This window comes from Condylostylus longicornis, unplaced genomic scaffold (genome assembly GCF_029603195.1).
Source record: "Condylostylus longicornis isolate FDR11 unplaced genomic scaffold, ASM2960319v2 ptg000046l, whole genome shotgun sequence".
Lineage (NCBI taxonomy): Eukaryota > Metazoa > Arthropoda > Insecta > Diptera > Dolichopodidae > Condylostylus > Condylostylus longicornis.
Window position 1 is genome coordinate 2,204,163 of NW_026578015.1, and position 24,098 is coordinate 2,228,260.

Below are 24,098 nucleotides of genomic sequence, written 5' to 3' on the forward strand. Positions count from 1 at the left end.
ATTACACCCCTGAAATTCATATGTACATTTATTATATGCATATATACATGAAAGTGTAAATTTACTAATGAATTTGCATTTGTACATGATATATACATACATATATTCTTATGCAACTGACATAATGTATATATACGTGAATGAATGTGTATGTGTATCTCGGCATCGTGATTGACCTGATGCCCATTATTAAGTATTTAATTTGTAGGAAAAAAGTATTGTTTATATTTACCTAACAAAATATCGTAAATAAAAAATTTGCACAATATAGCCTTTAATGGTCTATAATAAATCACTATATATATATACGAGTATATATATATATATATATATGTATATATATATATATATATATATATATACATATATGTAAATACATATATGCATTTTTTATGTACAAAATTTCTCTGTGATCACGTTAAAAGTATCACCATACTAATATTTTTTATAAATGTACTTCAATGATTATGTATATATCGTAATTCAGTAATTTTAGGTAGTGTGATGTACTTGAATAATTTATATCAGGGGCGTATTATTTTGAGCACGTGTTTTTCACGGTATTTTTTTTTTTTCTTATTTACTTAATTATGACATTTTTTTTACGATTTTTTTTTTGTTGTTTTAAGAAACAAAACATTTTTTATTGTATTAGTGTTATAATATAATGAGACTTTGTTTTAATATCAGATTGAGATGATTCAAAATTATCTAGATATATACATATATAGATATATGCATATAAGTTGAAGTTGAATATTTAAAAAATGTAAATATGTAAATAAAAATAGCTGTTATGTTTCCTATTAATATGAGTAATAAGATTAATAATTATTTACAGGAAAAAACTGTAAGATGAATAAGATCGTACCTATGTATTTATATTGTTACTATAATTGTTAAAATTAAAATTTCCCATTACTTATTAATAAAAGTGTTTTCAATAATAATGAGAAATAAAATGTGCTATATTAATTATAAAAGTTATAATAAATTACGGGTTTTTCTTGTTGAATAAATTCTGTTATACATTATGTTCATAATATAGATATATGTATTTTTAAAGATATTTTATTGAATTACTACTGGGTGCCGAATATTTTGAATAGCAGTATTAGAATTTCACAGAAATGAAAGATCGTATATGTATATCGTAGATCGTAGATATTTTAGTTTCTCTAATTAAGTTGCTCAATTCTCTTTGAAAATTTTAAAATTCCTGCAATTTGGCAATATCCAATTTGATCTCAACACGTCCAACTATAATTTATAAGTAATATCAAAATTGTATATAACAAGTACTTATTATTAATATGAAGTTTTTATATACATACCTAAATGACATCATCTGTCTGTCACAAAGGCTCAATAATAAATAAAAATTCTTATACGTACTTATGTGTATATGGATATATATGTATGTATAATTGATAAGCATGAGTACATACACATAAAACGTTAGTTATATACACGCACGTATTTAATAATAGTCTTATCAATCTAGAAAAAAAAAATACTTTATCAAAAAGGGGCAGACCTACACATTAAATATAATTTATAATCTTATTTATGAACGGTATAATAAAAATTAATTTTATTTACAGGAAAAATAAAAATTTATTTATTTATTCAATAAATAATTTATTTTAATAACGTAGAATAAAATAGAATTTAAACCACCTTGCTGTTTAGTCTTATCTTAATTGAATTTAGATTGAATCCAAGTACAAGTCAAATTGTATTGAAAGTTATTTTCATTAATATGAAGCTTATAACACTTATTGTGGAATTGGAAAATGATTAAAAGAATTTGAAGATTTACTTACTTATACAAAAATTGTAACTTAAAGTAAGTTAGATTGCACGGCTCTCCGAAGGCTACACTTAGGCAACCAAGGCCCGTTGTGGTACCGCCGAATCTTCCCCCTCTCCTTCATTAGAACCAGCCCGAGTTCTTCAGAAACTGGCAAAAATCGTGGGACCCAAGAAACTTAAAGTAAGAATTAGCTTAATTTGGTTCGAAAATTGATTTTTCATTAAATTAAGAACATTGTTTAACTTGTGCTTATGTTATGCTGTAACTAATGCCCGACAGACCACATAGGTATGTTAAGCTACTGCGGTATAAGAAAGTAGAAATTTTAAATTATCTCTCTATTTTATGTCATTTAACTTGAATTTTGTAAGAATCAGTCATATATTTCGGTTGTCGTTAATAATATTTTGTTCTAAATTTTGAACTTCAATGTGCAAAATGGATAAATAATAAAGGTAACCAATTTTATTTTTTAGAAAAATTGATATAATTCGATTTTGCGTGCGAATATCCGTGAGTGTTTTGTACATCATTCAAGCTGGTTCTAAGATCATTTTCTCTACACTAAAATAAATGTTTTTCTGTTTTTCCGCAAATATGCTTCGATTTTGATGGGTTTGTGTCTACATTGTTTAAAGCATTATATTGAAGATTCTTTTTTCAAATTTCTAGTTTTACTTTTAAGTCTATAATCGTACTAGCATTTCAGTTCATAATCCTGTATACCAAATATTTTAAAAAGTTCATGTACATATGCATGTACGTACATAAAAGAATACGAATTTATGTGTACCATAATGCTGACGTGTTTTTTATATATTAATAGGATTTTACTACTTAAGTATATCATATATGTACATATTGTATAAGTAGACATTACCATTCACTCTCTTTTAAATTAAATTAAATTAAAATTTTAGAAAATTTCAAAAAGCGTCAAAACTATACGCACATTTGCGTAGGTAATTACGTCATTTACGTAAATAACTTACGAGTCACAGTCAGTTATTTACGTAATGCACACTATAATAAATTGTCAGTGGTCAGTTATCTGACCTATATAATATGTATACTAAAACCAATTAGTTATGTAGTTGTGAATAGGTAAATAAATTAATATATGTATAAACAAACTTATTAAATATGGAAACAAAGTAATTTTTTTTTTTCGACAATTCTAATTATATAACGAACCGTAAGTAACAGAAATAAATTAAGAATGACATGCAACAATGAAAGCATAATATAAATTTAGAATAAAAAAAACAAAGATTGAATTGTAACAAAGGGAAGAAAAAATCAATTGTTTTTTTTTTAAATTAATGAAAATAAAATAGTTTTCATATTTAATTTGTTACAAGGATAAAGAATTATTATGATTTCATTACTTAGTTAGGATCGTACATGTAAATATAAGTACATAGGTATTGCATTGTTGTGTAAAAAAACTACCAAAATTAAAGGAGAACCAAAATTTTTATTATCTTTGTAATATAGCTGTATGTAGATAAGAAGAATAATCAAGAACTTCTGCATTTAGTCGACCCGATATCTCTTTTGTTAAACGTCAATAATATCTGCAAGTAGTAGTGTCTACACTACATTTCCGAACGCGTTTAATTGCCGCACAGTAAGTTATTTTCGAACGATCTATATTTTCAATATGTACCGCTTACAATTTTTACAACGTGCTACAAGTTAATTCATTGCTAATTTAGAACTGAATTGACGAAAATCCCCCTAGCATGTTGTCACGTAATACATATTTTTGTTATACAATTCATTTATCTAAAAAATAATTAATAATTTTCTAAAATACTTTGTACTTACATATTTGAATTTTAATTTGAAATTGAAATTGCCATGATTATGTAATAATATTGCTGTTATAATACATACGCCATCTATAGGAAAAATTAATTATAGGTATTTACATATATTTTGTGAATATTTCAAAAATTTTCAACAATAGTTAGTTTTAGTTGTTTACCGCATTAATTTTAGAATAATGTTGTCAATGAAAAACAAATTAGCTTCTACTTTTAAATAAATTTATATTTTGAAATTAATTATTTCTCAATTAAAAACTGAACATATCTAGAAATAAATTTATTATTTCTTAATTAAAATTAAAAATTTTTTAATTCAAAACAAACACAATATTTTTTTTCAACTTTAATTTTCATTTTACAAAAATAAATATTTTAATTGTCATTATAGAAAAAAACAAGAAAAAAAAAATTTAATCTTACGTCATTTTATTTAATTTTCAATAAAATTAAAGTGTTTTTTTTTTTTGTATTTTCAAAAATATGAAAAAAATTTTTACAGTTAAAGCAAAAAAAAAAAAAAATATGGGTGGCACTTGTTTTTTTTTTTGGAGTGGGGCGAAATTGGTTTTTATTTGAACATTTTGTTAACTAGAAACCGTGACTAATGTTGAAAATCTTCTCCAAGTATGTATGAATATTTTTGTACATATACTTAGGCGTTTTTATTAAATGACAAAGCAATAAAAAGTTGGAAAATTTGTTGTTATATTATTTTACAAATATTATTTCAAATCTGTGTGTATGTGCGTATATTTTGTAAAATTCCATTACAATTGTTACAAATTATACCAAGAAAAAAAAAAACAAAAATTTTGAAATTAGCGGAACGGAACTAATGAATGTTAATACTTATGTTACGTTATTTTGATAATTAATTATTACAAATCGATAATTCAATTAATTTTCGATTCTTTTTAAAATGATCGAATTTAGGTTAATAGCAATTGCATTTATTATTGATTTATAACATATTTAATGTTAAAAGTTTAATAAGATAAAAGAAAAAAGTCAAAGTTTAATGGTACTTGAGGGTGTTTGTTGTTGCTTGTAAAATATTAAAATTAAATTGAAAAGATATTACGTAACCAAGATTTTAATTTGAAAAGAGAAGGAAAAAGTAATCCAACAATAGCTTGAGTGTAAATTGTATACTAGGTACGTTTGAATCTAAGTTGGCGCCTACCGAATAATAGAAAATAATGTTAGTTTTTGATCGCTACGGTCATTAAATAGTTTAGAACTAAAAAAAAGTTTTTCGTTGCCTAAATTTTGAATTAAAATCACCTTTTATGATTATTAAAAAGAATGATGGATTGAGATGAATACTTAAGAAAAATCAGGCACCTCTTACTTATGTAAATAATACTAACAATTTCTATAAAATGTTCGCATTTATTAGTGTATACAATAACTCATTCTTTGTGGAAAATCATTTAAATTGAATAACTTTTAGCTCTCCAAGAAATTTGACACTCGACAATTCTACAAAATGTCATAATCGATATAAAATTATATGCCAAATGGCATATAAAATTCTAAACAAAAATTATTACTGGCGGCAACGAAAGTGATATTATTGATCTTTCTTTAATTAATCTTTTATATTTCTTATATATGTACGTATGTATGCATTATTATGTTGTAGATACATATATGTATGTATGTATGAATACGTTTGTAGTGTGTAATATACGTACATTAAATGTTAAAAGAATTTATACTTTGACGACGTTTAGTCTGTTGTAGAGTTTTGTTAGAGTAATAAAATTTTTATGAAATTTTCTAAGTGTAATTATTTAAAGTAGACATTATGTTTATGCTTTTAGTTCTTGATATTCCAATAGTTTATTTGATTTATAAATGAATACCTATATATGTATGTATATGAATGTATGTATATGTATAGTTTTGTTTAGAAAATTTTAAACATTTTTATGTGTTTTAATTCTAATATTTCTAGTTAAGTACTACTATTACAATATACTTATTTGTTTTCTATTTTTTTCAAAATTTTAAAAATATTTGCATACATACATGCATACACATGTTTATAAAACTGATTTTATCGTTTCTATTTCATGCTCATAATAAGTATTTTTACATTTTTTTTCTCTCTTATTTACTAGAGTTCGCTAAACCAAATGGAAATGATGAATCATTTTAACATTAAATCTACATACATAGTTGTGTAATCCAAAAAAAAACACCGCCAAAAATTGACAGAAATTTATTAATTTAATTTTGCAAAATTTGCTTTTACGCTCTTACCCAAAAAATTGTTTGAAGAAAAGAAAAAACAAAAGTTCAAATAAAAAGAAAATTCTAATGAAATGAAAAGCAAAAAAACAAAAATTATTTAAAATGACGTTTTTAAAAATAGAAAAATTTTCATTAGTAAAAAAAAAACAACAGAAAATAACAAGAAGAGTAGACTGATCAAAGGTTAATCATGCATAACTACACTTCGTTCATACACCATAGCTAATTTTATAGATGTTGTCATTCTTATTTCGTCAACTGTTCTATGTTAACGTAAAAATATACGTAAAAATTGTTTAATGTAGGAACGTAACGTAACATATACTTACGTAACTATGTCATACATGCGTTAACATCATTCTGCGTTGACATCTTCTGTCAAGCAAAAATTTGTTAAACTTTTTCTATTGTCTTGGTTTAATTTATTTTCAATAATTTTACAACGTTGTCTAAAACTTCTAAGAACAGAAAAATTCCATAATTATAGAGTGCATGTCGAAACTCAAAACTTGAATATGGTTTAAAAAATTCTTATTTCACAAAATTTCACAAAATAATTTCTAAAATTTAAAATTTCCCAAAAATTTTTATATAATTCATAATATGAAACTAGTTCCGTTTCTATATGCTTGTTTTTATTTCAAATGTCAATGTCATCATGTATTTTATAAGTATAGTGATATTTTCTGACAATTATTCACATATAAATAATTTATTTCTTATTTCCTTCATTGTATTTTGGAAATAAGCAATAAATTGTTTTACAGACATATAAAAGAAAAAAAAGAAAGAAAAAAAAATAAAATTAAATAAGAAATCAAAATGAAATATGGATAAAATAGTTCATGATTTTTTTTTTTTTGCCAAATAACACAATAAAAATGTCATTATAAATTTCAAATTTATTTATTTTTAAAATGAAAATATAATATTATTGTTGTTCACAAATTGTCGTACTAGCAAAATACATACACTTATGTACATATTAGTTATGCTAGACTTGGGTACATTGCTTTTTGATGAATCTTCGTACCTTTAAAGGTGAATGATTTTATCATGTTTTTGGGAATTCCAGTTTAATATTGTGAATATTCTATGTACATACTTAGATATAATATCAACTACATACATATTATTATGTACTTACATGTATAAAAAATAATAATGATTAATACCTAGTTAACTGGTTTCTATTGGTAAAAACTAGTATTTTTGCAATTTTTTCTTACTAATTTTTAAAAAAGTGTGTAAATACTATAATTATTTGCCGGCATTTTTTTTTTATGTTCTTTCCATTTATGTCGGCATTTTTGTGATTAATGTTTATTTATAGAAGTATATTTAAAGGTATGGGTATTTTAAGTTGTAGTTATAGGGTATTAGGATTAGATTTACAAAGCTAAATGTTGATAAGAATTTTTAATCAACATTGAAATATTGATTAATTTTTATTAATTACGGGTACATACCGGTTATATTTTTTTATGTTTTGCACTTAATTCTTTGGGTTTATTGTACAAATGGTATGTATGTATGTATGTACGCACCTACTTATAATTTATCATTTGTAAAAAATATGGTTATGAACTACATACATGCATATTTCGTATTATAACTGTTATTTAAGAGAAACAAATAAATAAATAGTTCGTTTAAATTTATTAAGAAACTTTTACTTTTAGCAACTTTTGATTTTGAGAAATTTGTAAGTGTTATTAAAATTTTATTCAAGGTCTTAAATAAAAGCAATTAACAAAGAAAAATATTATGAGCTTATTGAAATTATTTGGTATCTTAATCTTTACAATTTAAATTCCTATTAACTTATTTAAATGTTGACTTCATTATATTTTAGACGACCGAATTCGGTGGATTCAATTTTGATTCAATATTTTACGCAATTTTTCCGGACGAATGCCAAATGCTATTAACTAATCGACTAATCCAAATACTTAAAAGTAATTGCTCACCAAACGCAATTTTCAGTTGTTATTTCCTATTTTTTAATCATTTGGAAATTCATTACGCTGAAATTCGATGACGTTATTCGGACGTCAATATTTAAGAGATGAAAATTAGATTTGACATTTTATAACCTCAAATTAAATATGTAAAATGTCAAAAGTAAAAGCATAGAAAGATAAAAAAAATTACTCGTTTTTAGAGTAAAATTTTTAGATTGAACTTTATTAGTAAAAAACTCTGAGTCAAAAAGCATTATGGTTTCCTAATTTCCCCAAACATGGAAATAAATTCTAATTACCTTAATAAAAAAGTACTGAAAGATTTTCGATTAAAAATGGCATAAAGCCAACCAATCATATATATATATATACATGTACCATACATACTTACAGGTATGTTCATATGTATAATATAAGTATAAATAAATTCTAAATTTTTTTTAAGTACCTAGGTATGTGCGGCACTTGCAATACGATATATTTATTTTTTGTATTTTAGCGCCAATAATTAGAGTGTATATGTAAAATTCTTTTTTAATTAAATAAAATACAAAAAAGTTTCTGTAGTAAAAAATTTTTAAAAATTACAGCCTCCATATTAATTTCAATGTTAATTTTACAATTTCTTTAAAAATGTTCGTGCAAATCTAATTTAACTTATTCAGCAATATTAAATTAATTGAAATTTTCAGTATCATAAAAAACAAAAATATATAATAAGTTGAAATTTTTAATAAAAATTTTACATTTTGTTTCTTTTTTTGTTTATATTTTTAGTAGTCGCCGGAAATTTCGTTCAGCTGGTAATAATACAATAGGAAAAGCTAATGTGACATCAACATTGTCATCATCATTGACATCACCAACATCGTCATTATCATCAGAATATATTAAAAAAACAAATGATGATGTAACATTAGCTGGAGCCCAAACAACAACAACAACAACGACTCAAACAATTATATCACAACAACAAGCTGTTCAGGGTTTTCGGATAGAAGGTTTTAGAATTGAACATTCAAAAAAAGAAGCTGAATTTGGTGATGATGGTGTACCAGAAGTTTTAAGTGGTTATGATATTGTATTACGTTTATTTGGTTATGGTCTAACCGATAATTTATTAATAATATTTACAACTGAAGAGAATACATATGGTGGATCATGTTTAATACCATCAACTGGTAGTTTTCGTGTAATACAAGGTACATCAACAAATAAAACAGCTTTAGTTGACGTTACATTTGATCGAAGTAGTAATCATAAAGATTTTTTAATATGTGCTAAAATTGATGATTCAACTGAAAATATTGTAAGTTAAAAATTTTAAAAAAATAATTTTTCATTTTAAATAAATCAAGTAATAAAAAATTTGTTTTTTGGATTTATTTTTAGCAAAATGTTACAATAGTAAAACCTTTTGTACATCAAGGCTCTGAAGCATGGTTAAGAATAAGAAGTGTTGAAAAATTATTACCTTTATGGGCATCCATTATGATTATTGTTGTATGTTTGACATTTTCGGCATTATTTTCTGGTCTAAATTTAGGTTTAATGGCATTAGATCGTACTGAATTGAAGGTAATTGTAATTTGAAATAATTGTTTTATGATTCAAAGTGATTACAATTATATAATTAAGTTAATTTTGATAATTTAATTATCGTTTTCTTTTTGTAGATACTTCGTAATACTGGCACTGATAAAGAACGTGAATATGCTAGTAAAATTCAACCAGTACGTGATCATGGTAATTTTTTACTCTGCAGTATATTACTGGGCAATGTTTTAGTAAATTCAATGTTTACGATATTATTGGATGATTTAACATCCGGTCTAGTGGCAGTTATATGTTCAACTCTTGCAATTGTAATTTTCGGTGAAATTACACCACAGGTAACACACATACATGTATTCGTAAATTAGTTTATTAATAATTTTAATTTACTAATTGTTTTACTTAATATTCATGATTAAAAATTAAAATTATTTTTTAGGCAGTTTGTTCCAGACATGGTTTAGCAGTTGGTGCTAAAACAATATACGTTACAAAAGCAGTAATGGTTGTAACATTTCCATTGTCATATCCGACATCAAAAATTTTAGATTATTTACTAGGTGAAGAAATCGGTAACGTTTATAATCGTGAAAGACTGAAAGAACTTGTTCGAGTAAGTTTAAGATTTTTTTTTTTGAAATTACTCAAATTTTAATTATTAATTATATTATTTCAAATTGTAAACTGATAATATTATTTTTTGTTTTTAGGTTACGAACGATGTCAATGATCTTGATAAAAATGAAGTAAATATAATATCTGGAGCATTAGAACTTCGTAAAAAAACTGTTAAAGATGTTATGACTCATATTGAGGATGCTTTTATGCTATCATTAGATGCAATATTAGATTTTGAAACAGTTTCAGAAATAATGAAATCTGGTTTTTCTCGTATACCAGTATTTGATGGAGATCGTAAAAATATTGTTACATTATTATATATAAAAGATTTGGCATTTGTTGATCCAGATGATAATACACCATTAAAAACATTATGTGAATTTTATCAAAATCCATGTCATTTTGTTTTTGAAGATGTAACATTAGATGTTATGTTTAATCAATTTAAAGAAGGTAATAAAGGTCATATGGCATTTGTACATCGTGTAAATAGTGAAGGTGATGGTGATCCATTTTATGAAACAATTGGTTTAGTAACATTAGAAGATGTTATTGAAGAATTAATACAAGCTGAAATTATTGATGAAACAGATGTTTTTATTGATAATCGTACAAAACGTAAACGTTTAAAAACAAAAAAACAAGATTTTACAGTATTTGCTGAACGTAGAGAAAATCAAAGAATACGTATATCACCTCAATTAACATTAGCTACTTTCCAGTACTTAAGCACTTGTAAGTATTTTTTTTAAAAAAATAGTAAAATTTTTAAATTATTTTAAAGATATTGATTATGTATTATTTTATAATTTTAGCGATTGATGCCTTTAAGAAGGACACAATATCTGAAACGATATTGCGCCGTCTTCTTAATCAGGATATCATAAAGCATATTAAGTGTAAAGGCAAAGAAAAAGACGATCCATCTTTGTTAATATATGAACAAGGAAAACCCGTTGATTTCTTTGTACTTATACTTGAAGGAAGAGTTGAAGTAACTGTTGGTCGAGAAAATTTAGTATTTGAAAGTGGTCCATTTACTTATTTTGGTACACAAGCATTAGTTCCAAATATTGGAATAGGTAATAAGTTAAAAATAGTAATTATTATTACTATAGAAATATTTGTAAATATAAACCAATAACTATGATTATATATTTAAAGTTACTAAATATTTGATTTTAAAAATGATAAAACAAAAATATTAATCTAATAATGTGATTTTAAGTGTCTGTCTAATTTTCTAATTCTATTATATTTGTAATTAAATTTTATACAATTATCAAAAAATTTTCTTGAAGGATTTACTATATATATTTTTAAAATTTTTTTATGTTTTTTGTAATTTAGAATAATTATAAGTAAACAGCATATTTTCTTTAAGCTAGTGAATACTTATTTAAAAATTTCTTGTCTGATTTAAATCATATTTTGTTGTATTATTTAAGAATATTATAATTAAAATATTATAAAGCTATTTCAAAATAATTGATATTTTTTGAAAACTTCTAGTGACAATTGTTTGTCTGACCATTGTTCCATTTACAAGTTGAATGACAGTCATTGAAGTTTTCAAACAGCCACTATCCAGTAGCCACTATTTCATTTAAATCATAGTTTTATCTAATTTTTGAATTAGTTTCGTATCTATTGGTTGAATTCAAGAAAATGTGCTTTATTGTATTTAAAATTATTCTAATGATTAATTTTTGTTTTCTGTTGTTTTTTTTTTATTTTTGAATTAAAACATCTTAATAAATTTTCTAGCTATTTTTATCAAAATCTTTTTTGATTAGGACTAAATTTTCTAATTTTATTATATTCTTGCTAATATGTGTGATATTTTTTTAATACGTGTATTAATAATTTAATCATATTTTATTATATAATATGTATGTACTTACAAAATAAAGAATGAAAAAAAAAAATTAAAAATAAAGTCTGAAAGGTTTGTAGAACAAGAAAATTTCCGTTTCAAAACGTTGATTTTTATTTTAGGCGAACCATCAGTTAGTTTTTAAAATTATTTATTTTAATTGATTTTAGTTAAATAATTATAAAAATCATTATAATTTTTTCATAAATTATTTTCAATAAATTTTAATGTGTTCGTTAACTTTTTATAATTTTATTTAAAGATTTTGTTAAAGGAAAATTTTTACTTTTAATATTTTTGTAATTAACTTAAATTGTTTTTTTTTTTCTAAATTTGTAATTCAATTTCAGAATCTCTTTTTTAATTTTTCATTATCACAAATTAATTTTTCTAAAAAATTAGAACACATATAATATAAAATTATTTCTGTCTTTAATATTAACCAATATGAATAAGCCTAACTTTAAAATTTAAGAGATTTTTATAAAAAAAATTGTTTAATAATAATGTACTTGCATATATCTAATTTATTTTGAAAGTGACCTAAGCACATTTTTAATTTTAAAACTCTTCTCTTTTATTCTATAAAGCTAATAACCAGTAACCTGAATTTTTGGTTAACTGAAGACGAATTAATATTGCATTTTTATAATATTCAATAGACTTAAGTCACTTTTAAAATAAACTATTTTTATATAACATATTTAATATTTATTCGTGACTGTAAAAGAAACTCGTTTTTACAACTTAGTTCCTTTTTGTGGGCATTTAAATAAATAATTTCTACAAAATATTTTTGTGTTTGTCCGTCTGTAATATTAAATATATAAAATAAGATTGAATTTAGTATTTGTAATTAAAGTTGTAATGTTGATGTTGTAAATTATGGGTCTCAATAACCACATTATTTAATATAAAAGTATTCATCATGAATATTGATGAATCCAATCCAACTTATTGTTATTTGATCTTCGAAAATGCAAGATTATAAAAGCAAACTTTTTCTTATATTATAAAAGAAATACAAATTTGATTATAAAGTTAAAATGAATTTGAAAAAAAATAAATAAATAATAATTTAAATTAAAATCTTCTATTAAATAAAATATTTTATAAAATCGACAGGTGAGTTTTTTCCATATATTTTATTTAAAAGTTTACAACTTTAGTATTACAAGATTATTCCTGTATCGAGTAAAATTGATTATAAAATTTAAAATTATTAGTTTTAAAAAGATTTCAGACATAGAGTTTCTTAAAATTTACATAATTAAATTTTATAAAATAGGCTTATTCAAATTTAAATATTACTTTTTTTTTGGTTTTATTCATTAAATTTTTATATATTATGGGTTTTCACTGCTTAGTGCAAAAGGTCGTGTATCAAAGTATTGATGTATCAGAGTAAAATATTGCACTGCTTTAACAATTTGCACAATTTATATGACCAAAAAGAATTTCTTTTTAGTAGTACTTTACAAAAACGAAGTTATTAAACTGGCAATTTGATAAAAATGTCCAAACTTTTGTTAAATATGGTCTTTTTCGCTATTTCAATTCTAAATAGTGGTCTTGAATTAATATATCCAATTTTTCTCGTCAAATATTATGGAGACAAATGCTTAATTTTTTTTTCTGTGGCCGTCCATTTTGATTGCCCTAGCATATAGTTGATGCTTGTTCTACTATTACATTTTAAAATTATAAGCAAAGATGCTTATAAACAGGAGTTTTGCAATATTTGTAATCTCTTTGCTTTATTCTCATTCAATAGAATTTAATATAGTAGAACAATAGTCAAATTCTTGCTATATAGTTGTTAATTTTTTTATCAGTTTTAAATCGAAAATTTTCTTCGGGCGTTCACTAGTTGAAGAAAAATTCTTTTTTTCTTCTCCATTTATTTTTTTTTTTTTTGCACTTATACATCAATGAAGTGAAAACCCTTATTATTTTTAAATTTATAATCTTTCTCAAATAATTTTATTATTGTAAACATGTTTTCCAAATAATTATACCATACCATATTAATATTAATATTTAAAAAAAATTTTCTTTTTATTCTTCAATAATCACATTAATTTTTTTACAATTATTGTCATATTTTAAAAAAAAAAAAATATCATATTTAATTTTTATTTAATAATCACTTTATTAATAAAAAAATTATTATTTATTAAAATGTAATAACTATATATTAAATATTTTTTTTTTATTTATTTATTTTTATCTTTTATATATAAACATATATACACGTACATAATATAATTTAGAATCACCAAATCAGCAATCACAGCAAATAATGGGTTCATTACAATCACTTAATATGGATGCATTATTAAGGCATTCATTTGTACCAGATTATTCGGTGCGTGCAACAGCTGATGTTATTTATATAACAATAAAACGTAGCTTATATTTGGCTGCAAAACGTGCAACATTATTAGAGAAATCACAAAAATTAGGTGTTGAACCAACAAATGAAGCAATAGATGATGAAGTTGAAAAGGTAAAATTTATTAATTTTTTGCAATTTAAAATTTTTTTAATTATTTTAAATTAATTTTAATTTTATATTTTATTTCATTTTAAAAATTTATTATATAATTTTTTTTTTTTTCATTTTTTTTTTTATTGTGTTTTTTGAAAATATTCAATACATACATATATACATAATATATGTTGAAAAATTTAAAGAAAGAGTTTGAATCTCTATTACGTGATGAAGATGATGAACAAGATCGTTTGTTATATTAAAAATAAAAAAAAATCAAACAAAAAACAAAAAAAACAAACAGTTTATATATTTTATTAAATCATCAAAAAATAAATATACATACTTATATAAATATAGAGAAATATATTTAATCATAGCGAACTTAATTAAATTAAAAATGGATTTATAAATAGAAAAAAATAAAAAAGCCGTAAGAAGTTTTAAAACTTTAATATTTTTTTTTTTTTTTTAAAAACAAAATTTTTATTTAATTTTTATTTTGTTTTTATTTTTTTTCGTTTTTGTTTGGTAAAATAGGCGCTTTTGAATATATTTTTTTTTTAAATATTTTTATTTTTAAATCGGTTGTTGGGCATTTAAAAATATTCTATATTATTTTTTTTTTTATTAATATTAATAAATCTATTTGAAAATAGAGAGAACAAATTAATATATACATATATATGTAAATATATATACACAGACAATTAATTATTTTAATTAATTAATCAAATAATATTTGTGAATTCAATTTAATTAATAGATTTTCATTTAAAATTAAATTAATTTATAATTTAATTATTTTTTGATTTTTAATTTTTAAAGAAAAATTTACTTAATATAATTATAATAAATTGTTTTTAATTATTTTAATTTTTACTCTTAATTTATTAAATGCTATACTTTAAAACGTGCTTATTTGTTTTGCTCTGTCCGTACGTCCGTCACAATTAGATTCTATGTACAAATAGATTTTTAGTAAAAACTTATTACTGTAGAAGAAAATTTTTTACCTATCTCCTGCCCTTCTAAAGTAAGTCAAACTTGTAAAAATGTGATTTTTTGACTATTTCTTCTTACGAAACCATAAACGTTTTTCAAAATCTGCAAACAGAGAAAGGCAGTCACATGCGTCTACCATTAAGGCGTAGAACAAATAAAATTAAAAAAAAAAACAAAATGGCCTTTAAAATTAACCGTTACCTAAAACATATTTTTTCAAATATTTAATATTTACATATTTTGAAATAGAGGGCAACTTGTTGTTGTTCGTTGAAACAAAATATTTTTCCAGCTTTACCACTCTCTAAGTTAATTCGTAAAATTTAAATTTTAGACACCTTTCAATTTGAATTTTATAATTCTAAAAATGCAAGTTTATCCAAAATTCCTATAAAAGCGAAAAGGTAACCGTAAATGTTATATACTGTCATCTAAAAGTAGAATTATTAATTTTAATTCGGCAACTAAACTGTCCAATTAATCTATATTATGTTAGCACTTCTTTTAAATTTTTTCTTTTGCTCATCCGAAGTATATGCAATAAACTGATAATATATTTTCACTTGTTCAAGAGAAAAGTGCTACTTTAAAAACCAGTGGTTTTATTCAATATTATTTTATTTATTAGAAAATTAATTTTGTTTCGGCATATAATTAAAAAAAAAATTAAAATTAAAGTTTAATTAATAAATTGAAAATTTTGGATTTAATTTTTTTTTTTAATTTTTATTTTTTTTTTTTTCAAATTTATTTTTAAAATGAATTTTTAGTTTGTTTTTTTTTAAGTAAAAATATTTTTTCTTATTGAAAAGTATGTTGGCCAATAATTTGTTTTGTAATTATTATTGTTTTTGTTAAATGACTTAAATGACATTTGGCAGTTGAAATATAAATATCTATATAATGGAATTCAAATCCAGGGATGGGTTTTCATTAAAAACAAAATCATATTTTATTTTTTAATTTATTGTTCTGTTGTTCAATAGAATAATAATCTAGAAACTTATAAACTAGGCAATTTGTAATTAGGCTTATAAATCTACAAGAAGACGAGTTACATTCATTTCGGTTGTGTGTTAAAACCGAATTTGACAAAATTCATTAATGTCAAATAAATATTTGACAAAAACTACTCATACAAATAATGGCGTATTATTGCAATTTTTATTTTAAATATAATTTGAGTTCTTTTATTTATTCATTATGTACACTTGGTGAGTATTGAAAAAGGAGATCAATAGCGATTTATTAATTAATTGAAATTAAACAAAATATTATAATTTAGTTGTTTTTTTTTTTTTTAGAATAATCATGCCCAAAATCTTTTAGAAAAGAAGAAAGATTTTAAAAAGATAAAAATATAATTATATGATTATTATTGTGGCTTCTATTTTTTATTGTTTTTGGCTGCCATTATTTATATTTCATGATCATTATTTTTTAAAATCAAAAAAATTAAATTTATTTATAATATAAATTTAAATAAGTAATTTTTATTCATTTAAACATGAATTAATTATATAATTGTAAAAAAGGTGGAAGGATATTTTTTAAATTTAATAAGATAATTATTTTTTATTAAAAATAATAACTATATTTTGTATTTATATTTACTTTTACTGTTTAGGTGTTTTAAAACAAATTTTTTTTTTTCCAAATGTTTGTCAAATATAAATTTTTTTTTTTTTAAATTCAAAACAAAGTTTATTGGGTATTTGAATATAATTCCGTTTTTAAACTATAGATGGGTATACGGTTTTTGTTCATACTTTATTTTAATTTCCAAAACTCAGCTAATGAAAGAAAAATTCAAATAATTTTTAAATGGCATCATTTATGTCAAATTATTTACAGTTATTTACGGATTTTTTCAACAATTTTCAATATTTCCATATACTCTTTAAAACAAGCTTAAGTTCATGTAAAATGGTATTATCTAAGCTCATCAACTACTTCTTTAGCTTTTTCAGTTTCTTAGTTCATCAGGCCCTCTTTTACTGTTAAAGAACTTCCATAAATTTCCTAAAGGAGGATAAATTCTTTGGGATGATTGTATTTTGATTTTCTTAATAAAATATGCTGTTTTTTTAACTGAGAAACAAATAACAAGAGCGGATTTATATCACATACCTTCTATTCCAAATTTATTTAATTTTTTAAAGAAAAATTCAATGATTTACATAAATTAGAAAACTAATGTTCGTTCGTTATAATTACAAAATTTTCTAACCTATCATTATTTTAACATGTGCTTTATATAATTTAATGTTAAAATGTTAAATGAATGTTGTAATTAAATAAAATTATTCGAAATGCTGTAAAAATTAACTTTATAATTTTTATGTTGATAAATTTTTAATAAATTGGCTTATATAGTATTTATTTAAAATAATGGAAAATATATATGAATATTTATTTAATATATATTTTAATTATAAAAATTTTAGTACTGTGCTATATTGATAAAATTTGATTGAAAAAAATACAAAATTTCCTATTACAACAGTACTAAAATTTTGTTTTTGTTTTATTGGAATAATTAAGCGGCTTCTTTTCATAAAAGCACATCAGCTTCTATAATATAGTATAACATAATAATAAATATAAAATAATGCCATTATTCATTTTAATGTTACATCAAAGCAATGTATTCAATATTTTGTTAAAATTTAATTTATTTTTATAAAACAAAAAATATTTAATTATTTCTATTTTATTTTTTTTTTATTACCTTTTTAGCTACTACATTCCCTTGACGAAGATGATCGTTATACTGCACATTTTCAAATTAATAGAAGAAATGATTTAAATGCATCCAATAAAAATTTATCAAATATGAATTTACATGAAATATCAACAAATACAAATATTGATAATCATAGTAAACAGGATAGTAATTCACAATCGCCAACAACATTCCCATCGGTAAGTATAACATTAGTGCGTAAAAAAAATGAGGAGGGACAAAAAAATGATCTTATAATGTATGCTACCAAGGATTGTTTACCAAATGGACCAACACCAATTAGCCCGAATTCATTACAGACATCATTTAATCAACATACAGCATCATTACTTGGATCACAACAAACTAGTAATAATAGTATGGCAGTAGCATTATCAAAATCACCATCTGGTTGTGGTAATCCTGGTAATGCTAATTTAGCTCATACTGATAATAATTTATTATTACCATGTTTACAAATTCAAAATACTGACGATTTACCATATAATAATAGTGATAATAACGATCGAAGTACTAGTTTGATTATTGGTGGTAGTAATATTGGTATTGGTGGTGGTATCAGTGGCAGCAACAGTGGTACTAATAGAAGAAGTATTGGTGAAATTGGAATATCAACTAGTTTTAGTAGTAGTAGTGGATTAGATGGTGGAAATTTATCAGAGATTAAAGCACGTAAAAGAAGTTTAAATATAAATCAACAGTCACAAAATATTAATAATAGTAATAAACAACAAAAATATTTAACAAATCAATTACAACAACAACAACAACAACAACAATTACAACAGCCATCAAATATGATGAATTTAGATAATAGTAGTAATAATGCAGCAGATTCACCATTATTAAAAGATGAATCATGTATTCAATATCAACAACAGCAAACAAATAATCCAACAAATAAAAAAAATTCAAAATGCTAACGATTCCTTAAATTATTAATATCTTTACTAATTTTTATTTAAATTTAATAAAAATTTTTTTAATGAAAAACTATATATTCAATTAAATATTTCAAATATTAAGTTATAATTAAAAATCTTAATTTAATTTAAAAATTTCTAAAAGTATATAATAAAAAAAAAAAAAAAAATTTTGAATTAAAAATAAGCAATAAAAAAATGTTTATAATAAAATTTATTGTATTATTAAAATTGGTACAAAAAATTATAATATAAATGTAATATGTAAAATTATTTAAAATTTTAAAAATATTAAAATGAAATTTATAAAATTTCATTTCATTTAAATAATACTTTTTTTTTTTTACAATATAATATAAAAGTTACCAATTGGAATTTGTAAATCAAAATAAAATGTAATTTACATTTTTATATTAGTGTTTCATGGGCATTAATTTTAAGTTTCAATTTAAATTTATAAAATATAACAGGTTATAATGCATTCAAAGTCATATATCAATTTAATTTTTTAATAAATTCAATTTTAATTGTTTAATTAGTCAAATAGATATTAGATCAGCATCTGCTGGTTGCTTGCCCAAACACTCTCATGATCTTTTTAATTTATTTATCAAGTTTACTTATTGCAAAAAAAATAATTTAACTATTTTTGATTAGTTTCAGATTCTTTCAAAAATATAATTCATGAGCTCGTTAAAAATGTAAAAAGAAATAAACTAAGTTAAAACAAAAAAAATTAACTAAATTTAGATTCGAGAAAAATTGTAGTAATTATACCAGTTATTAAAGCAATTTTGTGAAAACCACATTTAATAAATTTAATATATATAAAAAAAATGTTTAATATAAGCTATAAAATTAATTTCTATATTCTTTTTTCTTTTATTTTCTTTAAATTTTATGTATGAGTTTTATTTAATATCTATATATATTTTCTTTTTTAAATGTAGAAATTTAAAATATTTTAGAAATTAAAAAAATAAGTAGTTCTTCCGCTATTTACATAATTACAATTTTAAAATTAAATACAATTTTTTTACTTAAATATTTTAAAATTTTAATACCATATATTTTAAAAATACATTTAAATTTTTTTTTTTTTATTTGTTTTCCAATAATTAAAATAAGAATTTTTTAATACTTGTTTTTTGTTTAATTTTTTTTTTTTAATATTCAAATATTTTTTATTTTTTGCTAAGAAATCGCGCCTAGTACTTCTTAGCAATATTACACCAAATAAATAAAATAGTGATGAATATTTTTATAATATTTAGGACCTTTTAATTAATAATTTTTATAAATGTAAAATTTAATTTATAAAGAATATTAAATTGTAAATATAAATATTTTTTTTTTTTCAAATTTTCATTATTAATTCAAAGAACAAATTCTGCCGCTTTTAATAAAATAAATTACTTGACGTGATGGGTTGTTATTCAAAACTAACTTGACGTGATGGATTTGAGCTTTTCAGAATAAAATCAATTTCAAATTTGAAATTCTATACTGAAAATTAAAATATTTTTCAATAATATCACATTATCTTAAGTATTAACGACTAACAGAATATAGGTGATCTTGTTTTTTTTTTTTAAATAAAGTTAAAAGTAGTTATTTTATATTTTCATTTTCTACCATATTTTTAATTCAATAATGTTGTTATTAGTATTTATCTAACAATAATTTAAATGGTTGCTAAAAAAAAAAATAATTCATAAAAGTATGCTTTTTTCATATATTTATGAATAGTTTTTAATAATATAAAAGTTTTGCTCATTAAACATTTATGAGAATTATTCAAAAATTTATTATAAATATATTTATATTAATCAATTATAATTTTATTTTATCAAAATTTTCTCTTGATAATCTTAAATAATTAAATTATTTAAATTTTCCATTAATTCTTTAATTTTAATAAAAACATGATTGAAATATTTTAAACAAGCCAAAATTTTAAAAAAGATTTAATAAAAACTTCAAAATTTATCTTCTTATTTTAAAATGATTTATTTGATATTTCTTAATGATAATATTTTTTAAAATTGTATCTAAAAACTTTAAATCTATATTATAAACAATTATTTTAAATAATTAATTGTAACATATAACGTGAAAACTAAATACTTAAAAAATTTTTAAATATACAAAAATTTTTATTATAAAATAATAAATAGAAATGGATAATTTCTTCTTAAATAAGGAATTTTTAGTAACAAAATTTCATTTATTTTTATTAAATACTTCTATTTTATATTGAGATTTAATAAACTATAATATAAAATCAATTCCTTTTCGATTATTGATTGATTATATGGAACAGCAAATTCCTAGTTTTAATAATTAAAAATATTTTATTTTGTGTAAATAAATTTACTCGCTTTGTATTAAATACCGTGTACTCACATCAAATTATTGAAGAAAAAAAAAAGTACATTTTGTCGCAAAATATAAAAGTATTTAAATTATAATATGAAAATTATTAAATCAAAAGCTTGTTAAATAAAAAACCTTGCAAATTATTTTTGATAAAAAAAGAAAACAAATACTCGATAAGGAAAGGTTAAATATTAGACGATCAAATAAATCAATATAGTTATTATTAAAAAATTAATTCATATTAAAAGTTTGATTTTTAATTTTTTAATTAAATTATAAAATAATTTTAAAATATAGATAATGAAGGGCATTTCAAAAATTCAGTTCTAACTTAAGATCTTAATAAAAAATGGGGTTATCGTTCAGTTCTAGAATATTTCTAATTTGAAGAACACGTTCGCAAAATGTACCTTACATTGTATTCGGTTCATTAATTTCATTAATTACATTGTATTCGGTTCATTAATTTCAGTTCTAAAATTTTAGTTTTCATAACAATGTCATTTACGAGTATGTCATTTTGCAACCACTGATTATTTATACGTTTTAGAATTTGTAGATTAGAATTTAGCTGAAGTTTCAACATGCTGTTTACCGCTATGACTTGGAAATTTAAATTCTAATCTAGAACTTTCAACGCAACGTGCATTAAACAAAAACCCCTAAAGTATGTTCGATACTAATAAAAACTATAAAATTTTCAAATGTAGCATGTTCGATAAATTTTTTTCTAAAAAAAGAAGAACGAAAATCGTAGCATGCTTGAAATTCTAGGAAGCATTTTGAAATTTTTTTTCTAATTGCTACAAAAATATTTTAAATTAAAAAAAATTTACATAGAAAAATATAAAATATTGAAAACCTGAAAACTTTAGTTAGTTTCTAGGGGGGCTGTAGTGAATGAATAGTGATCGCTTTTTATGATTTTTAAGTTTTAAGTTAGAACTTTAATTGCATATTTGAATTATTGAAAATATTCGATTTTTTTTTTTCGGAAATTTTAAATATCTTGCTTAAAATTGCTGAGACAATATTATTAGCAAAATTTTATTGGGCGAATAGAATAGGGGTCACAAAAACTGTTGTAAATTAGTTCATTATCCTTGTATAATAAGTTCATTGTTCTTATTTTAAAAAAGTAAATTTTTATTTTTTACAGAAAATTTATTTTATATTATGCATTTTTCGCATTTTATTTTAATTTCTTTTTTTTTCTTATTTTATATTTTGTAAATTAATATAAATTTTTTTAAATTATAATTTTTATGTGCTTTCTATTTCTTCTAGTTTTTTATAAGAATATTTAATTTCTAAAATAAAACATACTATTAATATTCGACGTACTTAAATACAAAAAAATAAATACAATTAAAAATTAATGAAAAAAACGTGTAAAAAAAAAATAAAAAATTAATAATTGTATATAAAAAAAAAATTGTTATTGTTTTTTGTTCCTTTATGTTTTGTTATTTTGAACAATGTTTTTAAAACTAATTAATAAAAGAAAAAAAAAATAATGAAAAAATAATTAATTTTAGAGAATTTAAGAACAAAAATAAAAACAAAAGTAATCAAAGTCAATTAATTTTAATTCTTTTCATTTAATATAAATCCATACACGAATACCATTGCCCTAACCAGTTTTAGCTTTAAAATTTAAAATATTAAAAAGTAAAGGAAAGATAAAGAGTAAAAGTGGTCAGTGTAATATTGCCAAGGTTTTTGTCTTTCAGATTTAAATGATTTAATATGTTTAAATTGGGGAGATAACAATTTTTCAATATTTGAATAAATCGGATTAAACCATATTTGAGAAATTAATCAATCCCATTCAATATGTAAATGCAAACACCTTATAAACCGTGGTTACATTTAAACAAGAGATTTCCGAAAAAAATTAGCTTTTCTAAAATTCGTCGAATTCGAATAAAAATAACTTAGTAAGCTATTCAATAATATTCGCTTTTAAATATACGGTAGAGCCATCACACCTCGAACTCCTCGAAGTCATATGAGTTCCCTTGAATTTTTTGTTTTCTCTTCGAAATCCCCATAACTCGAACTGTTTTAACGTTCCCGTGCGACTTCGAGTTATACAAGCCTCACTGTATATGTTCAGTGAATAAAAATTTTGAGAAAATAAAAACAAATATTCGGCTCTTTCAAACCAAATAATAAATCGATTATTTTAAAATTCGGTAGAATCCCTAATCTGAACAATAACGCTTTCTGTTAAAAAATTAGATTATTAGAAATTATAAGAGAAATTTTCAATTTTTGCAATAATATTTTTAATTATTTTTCTTAAATTATCATAAAAAAACATATCTCTTCTAAACTTAAAAAAAATAATAATTTATTTATTACTATAATAAAATAATTTGTCCATAATTTAATTAATCATAATTTAATTTTCTAAAATTCGAAATCCTAATTCATCAGCGACCCAATCGACTTTAATGATTTTTCCTTGTTCATCAAAAAATTCATAATTTCCTTTTTTTATTAATACATCATTTCCCATTTTACCTTTAACTAATTTTCCTTCTTCTGTTACTCTAGTACCATCATTTAATACATATGAATTATGATATTCTCCTTCACCAGAATTACCAGAAATTGGAATTGG

The 24,098-nt window shown here is 21.8% G+C and overlaps 1 protein-coding gene across 2 annotated transcripts in view; it reads left to right on the plus strand.

Moving 5' to 3' along the window:
- Nucleotides 1-19,274, plus strand: part of LOC129610679 (unextended protein-like) — a 47,269-nt gene extending 27,995 nt beyond the window's left edge. Inside the window, exons 2-10 of one of the 2 annotated variants that reach the window (XM_055523326.1) lie at nt 8,649-9,180; nt 9,264-9,449; nt 9,548-9,763; nt 9,865-10,038; nt 10,136-10,781; nt 10,862-11,128; nt 14,196-14,431; nt 18,161-18,346; nt 18,419-19,274. In XM_055523326.1, the coding sequence (XP_055379301.1) occupies nt 8,649-9,180; nt 9,264-9,449; nt 9,548-9,763; nt 9,865-10,038; nt 10,136-10,781; nt 10,862-11,128; nt 14,196-14,431; nt 18,161-18,346; nt 18,419-19,090 (3,115 nt within the window). In that variant the 3' untranslated portion in view covers nt 19,091-19,274. Of the gene's footprint in view, nt 1-8,648; nt 9,181-9,263; nt 9,450-9,547; nt 9,764-9,864; nt 10,039-10,135; nt 10,782-10,861; nt 11,129-14,195; nt 14,432-18,160 lie in introns of both variants that reach the window. The other variant, XM_055523325.1, reaches the window with a different exon arrangement.
- The last annotated feature ends 4,824 nt before the right edge of the window (nt 19,275-24,098 follow it).